The sequence below is a fragment of the Thunnus albacares genome, chromosome 22 (assembly GCF_914725855.1).
Source record: "Thunnus albacares chromosome 22, fThuAlb1.1, whole genome shotgun sequence".
In the NCBI taxonomy this organism is placed as follows: Eukaryota; Metazoa; Chordata; class Actinopteri; order Scombriformes; family Scombridae; genus Thunnus; species Thunnus albacares.
Genome location: NC_058127.1, coordinates 18,176,810 through 18,196,855, shown reverse-complemented (window position 1 = coordinate 18,196,855; position 20,046 = coordinate 18,176,810). Strand labels below are relative to the sequence as shown.

Here is a 20,046-nt window from a genome sequence, read left to right as displayed (position 1 = left end):
TCTGTGTTTCTCTTTCCTTATGAAACTCCTCTCAGGTAATGGCTTACATTAAGGGGGGGACCACACAGCTACAAAAGCGGACTCGCGGGCCTTTGTGCGCACTAAACCCAGCAGATCGGTTTTAATCTTGTTAAAAATCGATGGCTGTCAGTCCATATCTGCATCCCATAACCTAAAGCTGAGCTGTGTGGGTCTTTTTATGTAAAGAAAACCTCTCCTATCAGTCTGGATCGCAAAGTGGGGGCCTGAAATCCTCCCATCACTGCTAATTGAGACCTGCAGATTTGCCTTATTAGTAGGACTCAACTTCAAATACAAACTGTGCAGTACTTGAGGGCTCAATCCAGAGCGAGCTAGATCCTTTACCCTTTCTAGCACTTAAATCACATACAGGAAAAGCTGGAAATGCATTTATTTGGCGCCGTGTTACAGGGATTCTGGGTTTTGTTGTTCAAATGTATCAAACATTTCCCTTTCGCTGCAATTTGGAGCCACCAACCTTTAAAATGCCTCTATTTGTCTAAATTTTGTCTCCATATATGTTGTTTCTTCATATTACTGCACTCCAAGCAGCCCTGGACACAAGTAAAACCTGACCTCCACTGATGCATCTCCTTAGGTAACCTTCAAGATGGCTTCCCTCTGCCCTGTCCAGCTCCCAAACCTCACTAATTCTACTCCCTGCAAGCACAGCCTGGGCATACAGCGTGCTTCGTTTAAGGATTAGCTCCCTAAATTAGATTATCTAATGGCATCTTAATGGATTGCTGACCCATTTCCTGCACAATGGCAACATGCGAGTCTGGCAGCCTTTTAATTTGGGGCTAGCACTGAAGAGGCATAGCAGAGCTCTCCGTTAAAGGGCAAGCAAGATAAAAGAGAAATCCGACTGATTCCATCTATACGTTAAAACGGTTTTGCGTGAATAATCCATCAAAGAGAGAGAAAAAAACATAATAGAATTACCATCCCATCCTCAAAACAGAATAAACTAATAACTAAATTCAGTTGGGATCTATTTTATCTGCACTCATTACTGTACACTCGCATGGAGAAAAGAGGTGGAGTTGGCCGGTGTGTGAGTGCTGCAGGGGACATTTTACTCTGCTACCTCCACTGGCCTATTAGGAGGCCTGTTGAAGGGGTTCTGCTGTGTGCATGTGTGTTTGTAACTTCAGCGGGGTGCAAAATGAACTGTACACACACTCACACACACACACACACACACACACGCACACACACACACAAACGTAGATGCACACTACACTTCCAGGGAAAAACTGGAAAAGGGAGACGTAACAGGAAAAGGCTTAGCTCAGCTTGCTTGCTCTGCCATGGTGAAATGGTTCAGGTTTTTTCCCCCAAGAGAGGGAGAGATACAGTGCGGAGGTAAGGGGGGAGATGAAGGGGGTGGGGAGGGGGCGGGGGGGGGGGGGGGGCTGAAGGTTGGCTTTCTGTTACTTTAAGTTAAAGAGAGTAAAGCATGACTTCAGCATAAAGTAAAACAAAGCTAGGCTTGTTAAAATGTGGAAAGAAAAACACGCTACATGGCTAAAAAAGGTGACCTGAAATGACTTCTTTCATTCTACACAGTTTGCAGTTTGCAGACTTCATTTGTGTAATTAGCTCGTAACTTTGTGTTATGAAATGTTGTTTTTGTTGGGTGTGAATCCAAGGAAGGAGGAAGTCTATGTTTCAAAATCGTTTTTTTGCAGCATTTGTCATCTTTCAGTGAAGAATAACAGCAAAGAAACAAATCTGCAAGAAACAAAAGCCCTGAAATTTGTTTCTTTAACTCGATGTGACGAAAAACTGTGGTTTCTACTTTTTCAAGACTAGGATTTCATTTATTTGGATGTGTATTTAAAGAAAATGCAATTCAGAGATCTTCTCTTTGAAGCGCTGATACAATCTTACAAAAAAACTCCAGATTGTTAGCTAAGAAATTGGGTAAAAGGAGACAAATCAATCCTACAATACTCCTCAGCCGATTCAAGCCTCTCTGAAAGCTCGACAGCAATGATTTAAAAAAGAACTAGTAAGTACTGGGACAGGTGGAAAATAATGCACACAGATGAAGGAACAGAAAGGAAAGGAAAAAACAGGAGAGAGACACAAGGAAATGTGTGTTAGTAAAGTATGACCTCATTCCAAAAGTCCAAAGGGTTAACTCCTGTGACAGACTATCCTACTGCAATAACAGTCACAGCTACTGACCAGATAAATTACATTTATATCGGAATTTGTATGTAAAATATGTGAATTTCTCAAATGTGAGGAGCAGACAATCAAGAAAATCATACATTATATGTCATTACTGATTTTAAATGTGTGTGTGTGTGTGTGTGTGTGTGTGGTGTGAGAGAGACAAAGAGACGGCATGAAAGAATGAAAAGGTTACCTTTGCCAAGTAATCCCCAAAGTGTCGTCAGTGGCACTGGGGCCATAATGCCTGCCGTTTTGAGTCACGCTCCAGTCACACTTCCTCAGCTGTCAATTGAAACCTAGCAGTCAGATCACTGGGCCAAGACAACTTCCACTTCAGATTACACTACAACTCAGAACTGTATACACAAAATGCATGCAGAAGAGCCTAAAGCAAGAGCAGCAGAAATAAAAAAAAAAAAGATTCCAAAAATGAGTCCTAATTGTTACTGGCAATATGAAAATGGAATCAGTGTATTCATTATTTGTTGGGGCAGAAAAATAACAGTTAAATCAAAGCTATGGATACAAAAGACAGAAAGAAAAAGCATGCAATCACAGTTAGTGGTGACAGCTAACCTGGAAGTAAAAAAAAAACTGAGTTAGTTAGTTACAAAATGTGAGTGGCATCATATTGGTAGTTCATCTGTGAGGTGGTTACTGCTTTTCTTTTTTTTTTTTTTTTTTTTTAGCTGGTTAGCCAATGAAGCCATGCAATCCACTGGATGCATGCACCCTGTCGATAATCATTGCTTCAATGTAAGTGCATCCGATTCAGGACGGAGTACGCATGCCCTCAAGCATGCAGAGTTTTTTTTTTTCATTAGCTAACTGTTTTTATTGATTAGGGGTCAAAATTACAATGGAGTTAAACAGGCACACACACACACACACACGCATACACACACATGCACGCGCGCACAAACCCCCTTTTTCCCCCCCTCTTAAGACATGCCAACCTTACATACAGATTACAAATTACTGCGAGAGAGAGAAAAGCCACACACAAACTGTGTCTCCTTTGCATGCATTATGCGAGTGCACGTGTCTGCAATCCAGCTGAGAGCTATCTCTGCCAATACCAACCTAACCTTGCCCTGTGGTCAACACATTCATTTAGTAATGCATCGGGATAAAACTGCACTGTTAGCACTCTGCGTGCAGTGGCAGACGTTTTGCAGAGGCTCTTAAGAGGGATTTAATCAGATATACGCATACGCTGAATATTCAAAGCCATTTCCAGCGGTCAAGAAATGTGTTCTTTTTCCTCTGAGCACCTGGACGAACACATCAGGAGATGATGATGGTTTCCTACTTAAGCCATACTTAAATTCAGTCATGTGTTTTTATTATGTTCCATCTTTTTTTTCTCTCTTTTATTTTAGAACAAATGTGAAAAATGACCAGAAACGGAATTTCTGGAGCTAATCTTAAAAGCCTTTGAATGACGTAAAACTCATCCATTATATTACAATTCACAATTATGAGTTTTATTTGATCAATTGCTTTGAATAGCCGCTAAATAAAACTCAATAGGCAATTCATCTTGTTCCATCTAGTGTGTTTTCTCTCTGTGTTTATCGCATGTTGGGAGAATGAACCCCCCCATGCCGCTCCCGCACCCTCCAGCATGACAAAAGCTTGGAGAGAATGTGCGGGTTGGGCCAGACGCTCGGTGCCACGGCTCCTCAAGGGGCTCGCCATCTGTCCACTGGCACCGGCACATCAGAGTGGCACAGGCAGCGGGGAAAGGGGGACGGAGCCGGGGAACGTTAGCAAACAGATGCAGGCAGATTGTGGATTAGGATCCTTCCTTAGATAATACCAAATGACATCTGATCACGGATCTTTCCCTGCGGAATGCTAGATGGTGGCATTCCCTCGAGGGGTTAACCAAGGCGAGAGATGAATGGAGGGTTTTCACACATTCGCTGCCTGGGAATCCTAGAGCAGGTGTGGGAGCGTGTGGTGGTGTTGTTTTGTTTTGTTTTGTTTTTTTTCATTTTTGAAATCTACTGCGTGCATGTGTGTGTGTGTGTGTGTGTTTCTATGACTTCTATTTTAGTGGTGCCACATTTTAAAATAGGCACTCCTCTGAAATGTAAGTTGTTTTAACCTTTATTACCAAGTTATCAGATGACAATCAAGTTATTTTATAGTAATGAAATTATCTAATTATCAGTCATAGTTTGGAATTAACACCGTAGTGGCAGTTTGAACAAGGATCCAGGAGATCTCCAGTATGTTCGTGATATATTATTAAAACAAAGACTCCTTTATTCCAAAAATTAAAATGCTTCCTGACTTCTGTTTTTTCCTTTTATTAAAAAAAGAGAAGAAAATCAAAAGGTAGTTCTGACAGCAGCAGATGCAGTGCAAGTCATGGCCGCTATCCATCATACAGACAGACAGACAGACAAAGAACAGTGCACCTCTAAGATCCTGCTCCAATGCTGACCACACTTCAGAAACACAGAACTTCAACTACGGTGACTCTCACGCATCTCTGTAGGCATTTGTGCGTGATGCGTTCCCCTTTTCCTACCCAGCTTTGCGACAAAAACTAAACTAAAAAGTGTCACTAAGCCTCATGGATCCCACACAATAAACATCCCATCACCAGATGAGGACAATGACAGAGCATTCAGTGAAAGTGTTTAGTCCTGAGGGAGTGGCTCGGTGTCTGCCCGCTCTGCGAGGCCAGATCCCGGGCCGTTAAATCATACCACAGAAAACAAAAACAACTGTGACAAGCAGAAGCATGATGAATCAATGTGAAGACTGTTTAGAGTTCCTTAAGCCGACAAGTACATTTATTCATCTGGATGTAGCATGTAATAACCTCCCAGAAAGTTGTCACTGCTTACAAATCTTTCATTCTTATTTCACATTTTAAGCCATGATGTGACTCCAACATGAGCTGATCAAAATAAATTATGTTTGCTGCTGTCATTGCAACATCACAAAAACATGCTTTAGGATAATTCAATTTTAGATAATTACTAATTATCAAATAAAAATAAGAGTAAAATGTTATCTTTTCACTACATCCCCATTCTGTATTTCTTAAGAGGATAGAACTATAAATATCAGGCTGATTTACACTTCAAAATCTGGAACAAAAAGGGCTTATAGCCTCTCGGGGCAAGGCTTTTGGACAAAATTCAGCAGATCAAGCAGCTACGCTCTGACTGCCGCTGTCTTGTGTAGTCACTTTGTGCCCCACTGAAAGAAGTAGCAGGGCTACTAGAAAATGTGGAAGACAAACTGCGCAACATCAGCCAAGTGAATCCTCCTTCTCCTCCTCCTTCTCCTCCCAAGTGAAATAAAAGCGACTGCTGACAAACTCAACATCTTTTTTCTTTCTTCTTCCCTACCCCGATTTTAGGGAAAAACGGGGAGAAAGAAAAGGCAGAGAGACAGAAAAGAAAGAAAGAAATGCAAAGAGAAAGAGGAGCGAGGAAACAGAGGCCAGCTTTGTCATTTTTACTGAACATTAAAAAAAAAAAAAGCGAGCTGAGGAGAAACCTAGCGATCATTATGTAGCCGCGTGCAGATGCATTCAATTAGTTGTGGTTGGAAAAGCCTTGGCCTCAGACCAGCACTTTCAATAAGATGGGGTGGGGGAGAGCACTCTCTCCCGTCCGACAACACCGCAACACTCCTAACCTCACAGACACACACAAACACACACGCGCACACAGACACACACCAGGTCACCACATCTGTCATAGGACCGCTGCTGGGGCAACCGCGTGACGCCAACGCTAAATATTCGGCTTGTGTACTGTAAATGAGAGAGTGTACTGATTACATCTGGTATGTGTGTGTGTGTACAGTGTGTATGTGTGTGTGTGTGTGTGTGTGTGTGTGTGTGTGTGTGTGTGAGCTCACACAGTAATGTCTGAAGGAAATAGAGTTGAGCACATTACACTCTAAAAGACACCCACATGTCCCATCCATCTTCAGAGTAGTGGCCACACAATGACAGTGAATTTCCTGACACCTTCATTTCTTTCTTTAAAATGACCTACAGAAATAGACGTGTTTTTCTGTTCTACACTGAGAGATTTAAACTCAAACTAACTCATCTTTAACATCAATAATTTAATAGAAAATGCAGTCATTGCTGACATAAAGTTAATTGTTAATTGTTCACTATTTACGTAAGATTTAAAGGAAATATATAACATTTTTGCTACATAAAATAGATATCACACTCAAATTCAGACATACTGAAGATAGTTAATTGTAGGTCATTCAATGAGCTTTAAAGGGAATAAAAATAAAAGCTTTTTTCTCAAAAGTGAATCAAAAGTGTTAGTAACACTAAATTGTGTGCTAAGATTAACACAGCAGTAAGTAGAGAACAGCATGGTATAATTTAAAGGAAAAAGATTTGACTATAAGAAGGACCTGCTATCTTTAGCTGTGTTAAGCCTCAATCCCTTTGAGGTCTGAAAAAAAACTTGATATGTTGTTAATTTTTTATGCCAACAGTGACTGCTATGCCTGACCTCAGCCTACAAGCGCTCAGATCGGATCTAGAAGCGCTCTGATCTGACAAGACAATTTAATGCTTTCTACAAATCAAACTCAAGAGTGCAGGGCAGGGATTTCACATCTGATGTGCGGGGGAGATGTGGGACAGAAAATGAACGGATAAAGAGGAGCAGGTGAGCTGACTGCTGAAGGGGGGGGGGGGGGATCTCACCTGTTGCTGGTGGAGGAAAGCGGGATCTCTGGGGCTCAGGCCTACAAAGCGATTAGCCGTCGGGGTGCCAGGGGCTGAGTAGCCTGGGTAATACACCATCACAAAAACACAAATACATGCTTGCGTTACAATTAGCATTTTGAGAATTTACATGTAGCTGTTGCTTTTATCCACAGTGACTTACACTAAGTGCACTATAAACTGAAAGTCAGTCAACAACATTATAAACACGATAGTAGCAAAGGGCAGGTGGAGTCCCACAGGGTTATATTTTGGGCCCACTCTAATTCTTCGGTTATACATTTGGACGTTTTGTCAACAAGCATGACTAATTTCCACAAATACAATTTTGCTATTGACATGATGGTTTTTATTATTTGAAAATCTTTTTATAAATGTTTTAGTTTTAGAATTAATAATAATAACAACGTATCACTGCCTGAAAAATATTGTTTTTGTTGAGTTTAACTTCTCACTGCACTTCAGTGATGTAGAAGTGTACTTAAGGGAGTGTCAGTGCACTGTGACATCAATGTTGGGTGTAGTTACGGGTGCAACAAATCACAGTTTTGACCAGCCAAATAGATGCAAACAGAGTTGCAGTAGACTTGAAGCTTTCGATTAGAGAGGGCATGGTAACACTGACATACAGCTTTTCAACTGCTTGTAATTTTTAGTGTTGCAAGCTCAGAACTATGATCGATAACGGGTGTCAGCAATGGGCGGTAGGCACTGGGACTCACCTTCTGTAGATGTGGTGATGGGCTTGGTGTCGGGCATGGAGAGCGAGACGGGTCGCACAGCGCCGTGGTGTGGGGAGGGAGCCAGGACTGGGGTGAAGTGGCCCGGGACCTTTCCTACCACCTGACCACTGCTGTTGGGCTGTAGATGGGGCACAGACAACCAGAAAACATGATTCAAAACAAGTATTTTATTTCAAAGGATCATTTATTTTGCTCAGATTTGAGGGATATTCATGCCAAATATGGGTGGAGGGGTTTAACTCCATTTATGGATTTGATCATCTTTTGCTCTGGTTTGTTTGTTTTTTGCTCAAAAAACAAAACAAAGCAAGAAATCTGAATTAAGGCAAAAAGCAGACAACCATGTGGTAAACAAGCAAATGCAGTTACAGTATCCGCTAAACATGTATATACTGCAACTGCATTTGTTTGTCTACCACCGAAACCTCTTCACCTTTTGAGAGAACCAACAAACTGTGTCCAGTGAGTTATGTTTACAAGCTCTTGTTCACATGTAAATGTGCAGTTGGGCAGATCTCAATAAACCAATACAAGCATGTAACAAACTGCACTTTCCCAAAAAGGTTTGTGCCAAACAAGACGAATGACCTATCACACCCTTCCGTGCCTCCGTTTCCGAAGAACTTAACTCCTCTTAACTGCTCTGTTTGCCCTCACAGACCTAAAATCAACAACAAAAGGTGACTGGACTGCTCGCTCTCACATTTAAAGCTCCGCCTGAAGAAAAGATTTTAGTACTTTCAGTCGCTGTGTTGTCACAGTTATTACTAATACTCTGGGGGGGCACAAGCAACAATAGATCCTCAGTCACTGAGGATGGATTTCCTACATGATTTTACACAATGATTTTAATGGCGCTCATAAATGGAATTTAGGAGGACCCGGGCGTGAAAAGACAGAGAGAGCTGCGTAGTGACCTGTTACAATGGTGTGAATGTGCGAGTATAGAGAGCAAGGCAGAGAGACTATATATATAGAGAAAGAAATAAAGGAAGCTAGTGGGAGCTACTCTTTCAGACGGCTGGAGACTGTCTGGGGCGTTCATTTCAGGGCCGCCCTAAGTTCAAAACTCAAACAGGCCTTTTTGGAAAAGAATTGTGTCCACAGGGTTCCCTTCCGATGTGAATAGAATGTTTAATTAGAGTGTAATATAATCTGCGTTAAAGCAAGCATAAAAACATTCTGGCACTCGTCCATGGGATTATAAGCGCTGTGTTATTTGCTGAGCCTCACTCCCTCCCTTCCTCCCCCAACTGGTCTTCTAGCGCTCTCTCTTCCCTACCGGACCCCACCTCACTAGCCCGCCACCCCCCACCCCACCCCCCTCCCCCCCCTTCTCTCATTTCTCCAGCACCCCAGCAGAGGGCCAGTTAATTCTGCACAAGAGCCGGGCCCCGGCAACGGCAAATATTTACAACCTTTATCATTCCCCGCGGTTTTTCTCTAGAGTAACAGTACCCCCCTCCCCTCCTTCAGCCCCCCCCCCCCCCCCCCCCACCAACCCGCTCCCTGCTCCGGAGATGGAGCCGTCTACGAGGCCTTTGTTTACAGTGAGAACAGCGGGGATATAAAACTCACATAAATATCACACAGCTCTCTCATCTATAGAGACGCCTGCTCTCTCTCTCTCTCTCTCTCCAACACACTGGACACAGTGTGTACACTGAATGTATAAAAGCTATTTGATTTACTACAATGTCTTGATACAGTTTTGTATGTCACGTGTGACTGCAATTCCAATAGTTTGGTTGACTTTTTTATGGAGTTGTCGGAGTGTTTTTTTTTTTTTAGCACGCCTACAAACATGAGGCTGGGAGTGTACTATAACCTTTGCCATGAACATTATATCAAACAGACAATATACACTTCTTTGTCACAATAAGTGGTCTGCAAAGTTCAGTCTGGGGTTGCCTGCAAAATGAAAAGTGGTTTAATTTTACAATGATTTAAATCACTGTAAAATATCATACTTAGCTCTCTAGGATGACAATTGTAATTACAGGTTAGTCTCGGACCAGTATGGTCATATAATATAATACAATAATGTCCCCACATAAGGGCAGGCAGCCCAGTACTAAAACAAGAACGATATATCCATTTAGGGGTTCCCAGGACAAAATCCTATCAAATACTGGTCAGCTTAAGGGCTTAATTTGGGGTCTAATTTGGAGTTTGTAATATGATTTTTAAGACTTTCTGGACAGCACTGAGAATGTGCTTTTTTTTATAAAGATATCAACATTTCATTCTAACCCTTCCCTTAAGTAATGAGAATGATCAGGAGCAGGTTTTGTATATTAAAGACAAAACAAGCAAAACAGGATGATATTTCTCTACTTGCAAATGCACCAATGAGGCACTAATGAAATAATGACAAATGCATGCTATAATTTATCTTATCTTTAATCTCTTTAGGTCAGATGGGAGTAGAGCCGAACCAGATAACAAAGACCTACTCGAGGCCATAAAAGCCGTGCCAAACCAGCCTCCAACTTTTGGCCAGCAAACCGACTTGTTTCCTTCTTTAAAAAAAAAAAAAAGAATAAAAAGGAAGACTGACCTGGCTGCTCTGCGGGCTGGACGGGTCGTATGACGGCACGTAGCTCTTGAGGGGATCAGCAGGGTTGAGGTGGGGCGGGTAGCGGATGGTGGTGTGCGAGAAGTAGGGTGATGGCGCCGGGGGCAAGATAGCCGAGGCTGAGAACTGCAAGGGCGAGTGTGGAGGGGGGCTCCTCGTTGATATAACTGCAAGACACACAGAAGAGAGGAGATAAAGACTTGAGTGTGTGAGAAGGAGTTCAGATAAAGTGATCATCATTGATCGGCGGGGGTAAATTGACTATCGACATAGATTTTTCAACTGTGTTTATGAGGAAAACTGTCGATTAGAGCTCCTGATGTCGCAGGAGAGCTGGTGGAACTCACCACTGTGTCCTACACCTGTTAGGCCTGGGTGATGAGTCTGAGGGAAAGTGCTGAGTCGTGGTGAGGAGTCCTGCGGGGAGGTGGGACTGAACAGCGGCTTCTCTGGCTTCTTCATGGTAGGAGAGGACATGTCTGCTAGAAGGAAAAAACGCACGCACAAGCACACAAATGCCTTACTAAATCTTCATGATTCTTAAAAGTCATTTATTTTGGCTAATTTGCACAGGACTGAATGGGAGAAAGTGAAGAAAAACAGATTCTTACAGGAAAATGACTTCATTGCTGCACAAGAATAAACATTGCAAGATTAACCTTTTTAAGAATAAACTTTGGGGTTTGTTGCTGAAAATTGATTACAACATCTCCCCATAGCTTAAAGGAATGAAGTGTCAAAATGAAATACGATTCAAATTAACTAGAATTTGATCTGCGTGGGATCAGTATTCTCAGGGGACCTAGTTTTTCAGCAAAATTTTACTTTACAAATTACAGACATGCAAAATGCGCATGGGTCAAAATCTCTGGAATCATTGCTAATCGCTGGACATCCCCAAAAAATAGAAAGTCCTGTGAAAATTCGGCTTTCGACGTGTCTGAGCAGACAATTAAATCCAGTGAACTGACGCTCACTTGTAAAGCAGCCGGTCCCTCAAATAGGATTTAAGAATTTCAAGACCCTCACGTAATCTTAAATAGAATATTAAACTGTAACATCTGCTCTCCTCGGCCTTACACGGTGTCTGACAAGCTACTGTAATTCCCCATGAATAATCCCGAAGGCTCAGCAGAAGACATGAAGTTTGTTTAGAAAATTTGTGCACTTCTTTAAGCTAAAGTATCTGCAAAAAAACTCGTACAAGTCGCTCATTATTGCTGCTCTACACTTTCGTGAGCAACGTTCCGCTGTCACGGCGGTGTGGTTTTCAATTTTCCATGGTAAGACACAGTGTCTGAAGGAAACGTGATAACAAATAGATGCGAGAGGCAATGGCCTATGTCTGCTTCTTCTATGAACATTCATCAAGTGCTTTTCTGGTCTGTCACAGTTTCTTGAGGTGTATAACTTTCAAATCATCCATCTCTTACCACCCCCCCAAAAAAATAAGCTACACAAACCATGTTTGTTGAGGCATTTCTATAATATTAGTGCCCTCCCTCTCTTTTCCTACAACAGAGAAGGATCCACCCGAGTGACGGGAAGAATCACTCATCTCCAGAGAAGAGAGCGACAAAGGTGGCTGGAATTCAGGGGGATTTCCCAGTCTGAGGTTGCAAAAGGATACAGGCTTAAGTGCTTTCATTTTTTTTTGTCAGAGGCAGAAATACCTTTGAGAAGATTGATATCACTGCTTAATGTTTCCATGTTAAAAAAAAAAAAAAAAGGAACTATTTTCTGCAGTGGAGGTATTCAGCTTTTCCTCTCTTCTGCTAATTAAATCCTTCAGAGAACTGAGTGGACTGCCGCGGGAAATTAATTTGGACAATTAATTACAAGTAATTAAACACATTAAATAGTTTAAATAAAATACTCCTTGCATTTGGACTAGATTAGCTGTCTTCCGTTATCTGATATCTTTTGTATTAAAAGGGTAAACGTGTGCTTATGCATAAAAAAAAATCCATAAAAAAATACATTTTTTGAAGTGTACAGTACTTTCCCAGAGAAAAACGAGAGAGAAACAGTTTCTCCCGCTACATGGTGGTTTTGTCGAACGACATCCATGTGCGAGAAATGACCGCTTGGCACTTGGGAGGCCTCATATGGGTTTAATATCACCCCACTTCTCATTTATTCTCTCCTGACAGAATAATGGCTGTCTTTGGAGAGTTTCCTACCCACTGCTTTCCCTTTCTCCTCGCCCCGAGTGTCTAAGTTTACGCAGAGCAATACTCTCAGACCTTGTGCAAAGGGATGGTCTGAAATTTCATGTACCCACATTGGGCTGTGGTTAAATCCCACCAGTGCTGTGTCTCTTCTGCATCATCTGATGTTTTTCTCTCTCTTAGCCTTCCTACTTATTATGTTAGAATTTCAAAACAATACATAAGGAGATTGGACAGGAAAACAAAAAGAGGAGGTGTACAGAGTTAAAACAGAAGTTAAAACCATAATAGGCTTCGCTGAGGAAAAGGTGGGACATTTTATTTCCAATCATTTTGTCTGTGAGACAAATCGTTTCCTACGACCTCTGTTAGTTAAATCCAGAAGCAGTGCGGGCGCCAGAGTGTGGAAAGAAGTCAGCGGAGAGTGAGAATGATCCGGAAACACGGGACAGTGAGGCCTTAATTAAAAGGGGCGACGGGCTCTGCTCTGCACCAGGAGACAACGTAATGAGACATGCAAGCTGTCCCGTGAGGATCTCGCTTTCTCTCTCGCACTGAAACGAGCATACACGAGAGCACGCTCGTTTTTCCCTGTTACACACATCTCTACTTTTTCAGTAAGCCACAAGTGTGAGATTATTGGGCGAATTTATTTTTTTTAATTCCCTCCTAAACAGTCCTCCATAATACAGCTGGCACATGATCGTTAAAACTCTACTGATGGGGAATTTCTCTCAAGTTCAGCCAAGATGTATGTCCCGATTTCCTGGTGAGAGATTTGCCCTGCAGGTCTAATAGCTCTACATGAGGTTTATAAACAGGAATCCTATCAGAACCACAATTCGGAAGGTATTTTTGTCGTCTGTATGAGTAGAAAATGAGATTTCTACCATGTAAAAACGTAAATTTGTTACTATAATTTTCCTTGTATGGAAGATAAACTCATTATGAAGTTATACGTAATGTCAATAACCAGATTATCCTTGTTTTTTTTAGATACCACGTCGTGAATTTCAGCTGGAACAGTTTGTTCTTATAACGGACAGTCTGGATTTCGGAATCCCATGTTTCCTTTGTGTAGGCGACAGGTGTGAGAGAATACAGATTTACATTCAGACAGCGGTTCAAATGGGTTTAAACATTTATATGACTGACGATGCCTGAGGCTATCTCTGTCATGGTATGTATTTTAAGAGGGTTGAACAGGTTCATGGTCAAAGAAACCAGATGCAGTTCATCCGCAATGGGTGGCGGCATTGAACGGGTGGCGGCACTGAAGTACTTAGTAGTTTATGACAAGCTTGAGAGTTAAAGAGAGTTCAACTGCCGTCTCAAAAAAAAAAAAACGCGGGGAATTCACTTTAATCAAATCTGTTTCCATGCGATGAGGATGGAAGAGGATGAAAGAGTTACGCTCTCCTATCTTTCACCGAATTACGTCAACATTCTCCCCGTGCAAGTCTGTGGCTTTCAGTGTTTGTGTAACTGTATGAACGTGACGCAGGGTGTTACTGACAAAGTGCATCCATGCCTGACAAACCTCCCATAGATAAATAAAGGAGGTCAAATTAAAACAGGAAAATCACCTCCGTCTCTATCGTGCCAGTTTGCCCGACTGCTGGCTGGTGAGCTGGGTGACGAGTAGAAGTCGGGTCCGGTCGGGCTGGTGTCCATGTTCTCCTCCATGTTGACGGTTTTGGGCCTTTTGCTTTGGGACATGAAGAATTGTATTTTAGTATCATGACTTTCAAGGTGGCTAGATTGAGAGAGCACAGGTTTGGAGCAGTCAGAGTGGATGTTTAGCACTGATTATCTTGGACTGTGTGAGGATTTAGTTACAAAAATTGACGATAAGATCTGATAAAAAATGTATATAAACATAAAAAGAAGGTCTTGCACACAGGGCATGCACTGCCCCTGACTAATCCTCGCTGAGAAATTTTTGTATTAATAACAATATTACAAAAGAAAACAATGTGACTGATCTGATGTTACTATAGAAGCACTTTTCCCTCCAACTTTATCCTGTTTTTCTGCCGCAACTTACGCTGACCTGCCGGGAGGGGAGGACAGGGAGCGATGCAGCCCCACGCTGGAGTTCAGGTCGTGATAGTAAGGTTGGCTGGGCATATCTGCCATGGAGAAGTTTACCGCCGCACCGTGGGTGATGGGCACTGTAGAGGACACAGAGAAAACAAAAAGAGAGACGGTTATACGCTGCAATCACAGCAAAAGACAGAGCTCAATGTCAGCAGTGTTGTCGGATTGTGCACTGCGTCTTTCCGTCCGTCTAGAGACGCGCAATTAATTGTACGATAGCTTGACTGACTGTTATTGACGCTTTGCGTTTAGAGGGCCTGTGTATCAAATTAAGCGTTCCCTACTCACAGGTTAACTGTCTGACCATCACAGGCATTTCTGCCTGGCACTCTAATTAACAAGTCACTGATTCCCACATGGTTATTTCTGCAGGCAGGAACATTTTCAAGCAACCTGCAACTGCACTTTCAATGTAATAATGACTCTTATTTGGTGATTTCTGATTTGCTGAAGTGATATTTCCTCAATAGTAGTATACATTATTTTTATTTCTTGCTTTAAATGGCTTTAATTCAATGCCTTTTGGTGCAAGATAGAATAATTTATTATGTCTTAAATTTGTATGAGCTCCGTATCTAAAGCAAAGCTCAGTAAACTTTAAACTTAATCCAAAAGCATCTAAATTTTCTTCACTTCTCTGTGGTTCAGTGTAGCACTAGCAGTTTCCTCACAAAGTGATTTATAGTGGAAAAGGTGTTGTTTTCCTCACTGCGGTCAAGGTGAGGGATATTGTTTCAAAGGAGGACGGGCTAGTGTTTACAGAACAAAAGGAGTTCACCACCCATCCTCACACTCTCTCTCTCTCACACACTCCCTCTGTCTCTCTCTCTCTCTCTCTTCAGTGTGTGGCCCGCGAGGCAGCCTGCAGCTCAAGCGGTTGGTTGGTTTGGAGTCGATGAGAGGATGGAGTGTGTGGCGCCGTCTGTTGTGGTCTGAGGTTCACCACTGGCACGATCCCTCCGCCAGCCTCCGCCCTGGCAGCCCACTGTAGCCCTGGCAAAGGCCCCTACCCGCTGCTACCCATACTGAGCTGTCTGTGGAGGAATGCATCCGGCCCGCGGACGCTGAATACAAGTCCATTGTTTTTTTTTATTTCATTCATGGCTGAGGATACCCCCAACCATCTCCCTCTCTGCTGGTTTCTCTCTTTCTCTCTTCTTGGCTCGGCACGTTATTTGTGATGCCACTTGGCCGCCCTGCCAATCATCTCATTTAATAACATGGGCTTTGACTTCTAAGTTGAAAAAAAAAAAAACAATAACGGCGAATTAAACAATGATGCTGCAAAATATATAATCATTTTCCACACATTGCTTCTTCCAGCAGCTTTGAATAGATATTACTTGTTTTTCTTGTACGTATGGATTACAGAAAATGTACTACCTTCATAAATTCATATCCACGGTTTCATTTGCTTTCGCCTGCCCACATTTTCTGTTGACAAAATATCTTTACACTCGCAGTCTAGGCTCCTGTTGCATTAATGAGAGTCCTCGTCGAAATGCTGGATTGCAAGTCAGCCTTGAACTCCGCAGCTCCCTTTGATGGACTTCAAAGAATGTCTCGACAGCCTGGAGAGTCGGGAGAGAAGCGCGATGACGGACGAGCGGCTGCTTAGATATCTTCCCAGGGAGTGACCGGCTGAGTGAGTGACAATTCCTGCGCGTCCGTCGACCTTTTTAAAATTCCAGCTCGAGTTCAGTGGGCTTTAGTGAAACCAGGCTCGGTCACATGAGAGCAAACACACCAGCGCAGCGGCCATCTGGTCAGGGGGCAAATTAAACACTAAACAAAAACACAATCTTTCAAAGGTTGTTTAGTCTCTGAGCAGTGAACTGAATAAGTTCTGCCTTTCAAAGCGTGATGTATGAGACGAGTAAGACAGCCTGGTCCATGCTTCTACACTGTGAGCACTTTGATACAGCAGGTAAACAAGGTCGGCATTAAAATACTATTTGTTGTTTCTAACTTATTCACATTAAATTATCCTTATTAGCATCACTTCAAGGCCAAAATAAGTTGAGACTATTTTTCTGACAGTTTAGAGGATTTTAACACATATAAAGCTGCAACTATGAATTATTTTTATTATCAATTAATCTGTCAATTATTTGATTAGATGTTTTGTCCATAAAATGTCAGAAAATAAATCAATTATAAAAATAGTTTTAATAAAAGAAAATTGATACATTTTCTGTCAAACGACGTTACAATCAAGAGACACATGTTTTATGTCGTTTATTCTCTTGTTTGACGGAACCGGGTTCAAATGAAACCCCGTCTAGACCTCGTTCCGACTCAGAATCAGCTAGTCGTGGACTTGACTTTAACCGCGTTCCTCGCTGTCAGTCTAAACACGGCACTGGAATTGACTGTAACATCCCACAACACACAGACGGAACAGGTATGTTGCTTTTAAACACGGGTTGTTCGGGGGTTGACTGGAGTCTACGTTCCCTCCTGAGCTACAGTGTCAGCTCAGAGGCAGTAAAGGTAAACGGTGCCTCGGGGTAACCTTCTCTATCAGAAGCAGAGGAGCTCCTGGAAGAACAACCGTCAACGGCTTTGTGGAGGGCAGACATGTCTATACAAATGCGCGCAGGCTCATACAGACATCTGTGCTTGACTGTTTCTCTTATTGCAAAGCAGACTGGCCAAACTGGATTTACCGCACTACAGTTGTATGGTGGATTTCAGTAAATATACAGATGTTGGGATTCGTAGAAAAGCGGAAAGTTACAGAATTGTTTGTGACAGTTGCAAGTAAATGCACGTTTATTCTTCTGAATCAGAGAATCTGTTGTTCAAAGACCTGAGGGCGAAACACAACCATGTTTTCGGTTATTCTACCTGTCCGACCTCTCTGCAGGACTGTGTGGGCATGTACAGACTGACATCTCTCTGACTCTCCTAATAACTTAGTTGCACCTGTTATGGTAGGGAAACTAACACCTTCACCATTTTTTTTTTTTTTTACATACACAGACTTTGGAGTCCTTGTGTGATTCCCCCCCCCCCCTTCAACCTGAACAGAGGTCTAACCACTGATAGGTGAAAGAGTGTTTACAAGTGCACATAAATAAAGATAAAACAGTTACAGTATGTACTTACTTCTGGACACTCGCACCAGTTCTGAAACACTGAAGACTCCTGATTTGATGAAGCTGTCTTCCAAGTAGACTGTAGATACAAGAACAGATAGATACTCATTAGCAAAAAAGGCTATATCATCACTGTAATTGTGATCAACTTAACACATTAGAAATGATTGTTATTTACTAGATACAGTTACAGTTTACAGTGGACTCATTCAAGCTCCTCCAATCTCTCTTTTAATGTATCTTATTTCTTTGTTTTAACTTTTTCTTTTTATAACATTTTATATTTAGAAGAGAACATGAGATGCAGAAAGAAAATAGTACGCCAAGGATGAGGTCACAAATACAGAGGTACAGATCATAAGACAGGGATATAACGTAGAGAAAAATACATCTTTATTTTGTCTTATTTCCACAAGATTTAAGCTGTGGATCGTTGACTTGGAAATGAGTGTATCATGTAAAAAGGAACCGGCGGTTATAGTGTTTATTTTCCAGGTGTAGTGTTTAAACTAACAGCTTTTTTTGCAGTTACAGTTAAGAGTGACAGGACAAACGTGTGAGGAGGAGGCTCATACTCCTGCTGCCGTTAGGACAACAAATGAGCCTGTGCTGAACTCAGTGTGTTTGATCAAATACACCAGTAAAAACTCCAAAACTGTCAATATTGACAGTGCTGTGCATAGATACAGTATCGCAGCTAGAAATATCCACCTTAGAAAGTAATTTCCAGTAGTATTGATATTAAGATTATTTGGGAACTGTAAGATTTGCTCACTCTTTCCAATGTAAATAAACTGTTTTAAGACTTGTTTGAAATCATGACGCTACTCTGCAAACAGACCGTTTTGACACAGCCAAATTTTTTTCCCCCCCTGTTCTTAAAAAAAAAAAAAATCTTTAGACTGAACGTTACAACAGATGATTTATTATAATGTATATTTTTTGCAGTGTTGAAACATCCGGTGCGTTCTGTACAGTGTATGACCTGCCCGGGACTTGGCAACACTAATCAGAGGCCGTCAGTCAAGTAAAACAGCCAGACAAGTTATTGACACCCAAATGACTCTGGCTTGACTTTGATGCCATGCCAAGGGCACTCGGGCCGTGCCAGAAAGATAGGCGGGCGGCTCCATTGGCACCTACAAAGCCTAATGCCTCCAGTGAGCCTACGGCTTTTGCGGGGAACTGTGCCACTGCCGAGGGCCTCCCAGGCCTGAGTCATTGGCTCACTAGCATGTTTTCCTTGGCACCCGTATCGGCAGAACCTGCTCTTGAGGTAGAAAACTAATTATACTTCTCAAACTATTTTCATTCCAACATTGTGACGACACAGCGCAGGTCAGTCCAGGGGAACAACAGCGCTGTCAGAGAATAAGACTCTCCACACCTCTGCTTTGCTGGCGCACCTTGACTCACTCAGCTACCAGCCAAAAAGGTGCAATCTGCATTTTCACTCCAGGTCTTTAGTGTCTCTGTCGACTTTTTTTTTTCTTACATTGTGTTTGACGCTGCCACTGCGATGATGACAATTCAAATTTTATGAGCTAATCAAATTTTATTCCTGCACAGTCCATGCAAAGTTAAAAACTACGGCCTCAGCTAGCAGATGTCATACAGAAGTGGAATAATAAACGTGTCTAGCTTGTATTGATAGTCCCTTTTTATGCAGCTGAAGTACTGAGGTATTCACTTTTTAAAAATCGAATTAAGCTCAACATCCCCTGCTGTTTTTGTCCCCTGCTTTTTACGTATTTGTCAGCGGATCACGTGGGACAAAAAAAACTTTCTTTCTTTTTTTACAGTGAAGGCATTACAGTATAGCCTGAATGTCACAGAGTTCACTGCAGATCAACACTATTTAAACTAGGTAAATTATGGTGTACATAAGCCGCTGTACAGTGGGCGAGCAGCAGGCGAACAATAGAGTGATGACAGGAGGGAGGAGGGAGGATGACTGGTACTGTACATACCTGGAAGAGGGTTCTTGCCTGGCTCATTGTTACTGGGACTTCCTGACTGCTGCGAGTCTGCGAACACACAGAGAGAGGGGAGGGGGAGGGTGGGGGCCTTAGTACAGCAAGAGCACAACAACATACCATCTTACTGTAACGCTGCTTTCTTGTCAGTATTGATAATTCCCATAATACTCTGTAACTTAGATAAAAAAAGAAAGTAAATCAAAACTTTTTACTTTTACAGGCACTTATTTACCCTGACTCATTGTTTGTCTCACACCTTTAGCCTTCCCCAGTTAACTTCTGTCAGGACACTCGACATGACAAATAGCATTTCAGGACCCACGTATTTCCTTCCTGGGTGCCTAAATGTTCTCCTTATCTACCGGTCAAGGAGAGCGTACCCGCTATGCATTAAACAAGACAGTTTTGTTTGAACAACATTATCATTAATGGGA

General features: G+C 42.1%; 1 protein-coding gene across 10 annotated transcripts in view; it reads right to left on the bottom strand.

The window, feature by feature from the left end:
* LOC122973573 (nuclear factor 1 B-type-like) overlaps window positions 1-20,046 on the bottom strand; it is a 68,674-nt gene that overhangs the window by 7,012 nt on the left and 41,616 nt on the right. For 2 of the 10 annotated variants that reach the window (XM_044341210.1, XM_044341206.1), the window contains exons 3-11: window positions 19,604-19,660; window positions 17,644-17,712; window positions 14,480-14,606; window positions 14,019-14,140; window positions 10,609-10,743; window positions 10,244-10,428; window positions 7,663-7,801; window positions 6,920-7,002; window positions 2,402-2,490 (exon numbers count right to left, since the gene is read on the bottom strand). In XM_044341210.1, coding sequence (XP_044197145.1) covers window positions 2,402-2,490; window positions 6,920-7,002; window positions 7,663-7,801; window positions 10,244-10,428; window positions 10,609-10,743; window positions 14,019-14,140; window positions 14,480-14,606; window positions 17,644-17,712; window positions 19,604-19,660 — 1,006 coding nt within the window. The remainder of the gene's footprint in view (window positions 1-2,401; window positions 2,491-6,919; window positions 7,003-7,662; window positions 7,802-10,243; window positions 10,429-10,608; window positions 10,744-14,018; window positions 14,141-14,479; window positions 14,607-17,643; window positions 17,713-19,603; window positions 19,661-20,046) is intronic. The other 8 variants (XM_044341211.1, XM_044341209.1, XM_044341207.1 and 5 more) reach the window with 7 other exon arrangements.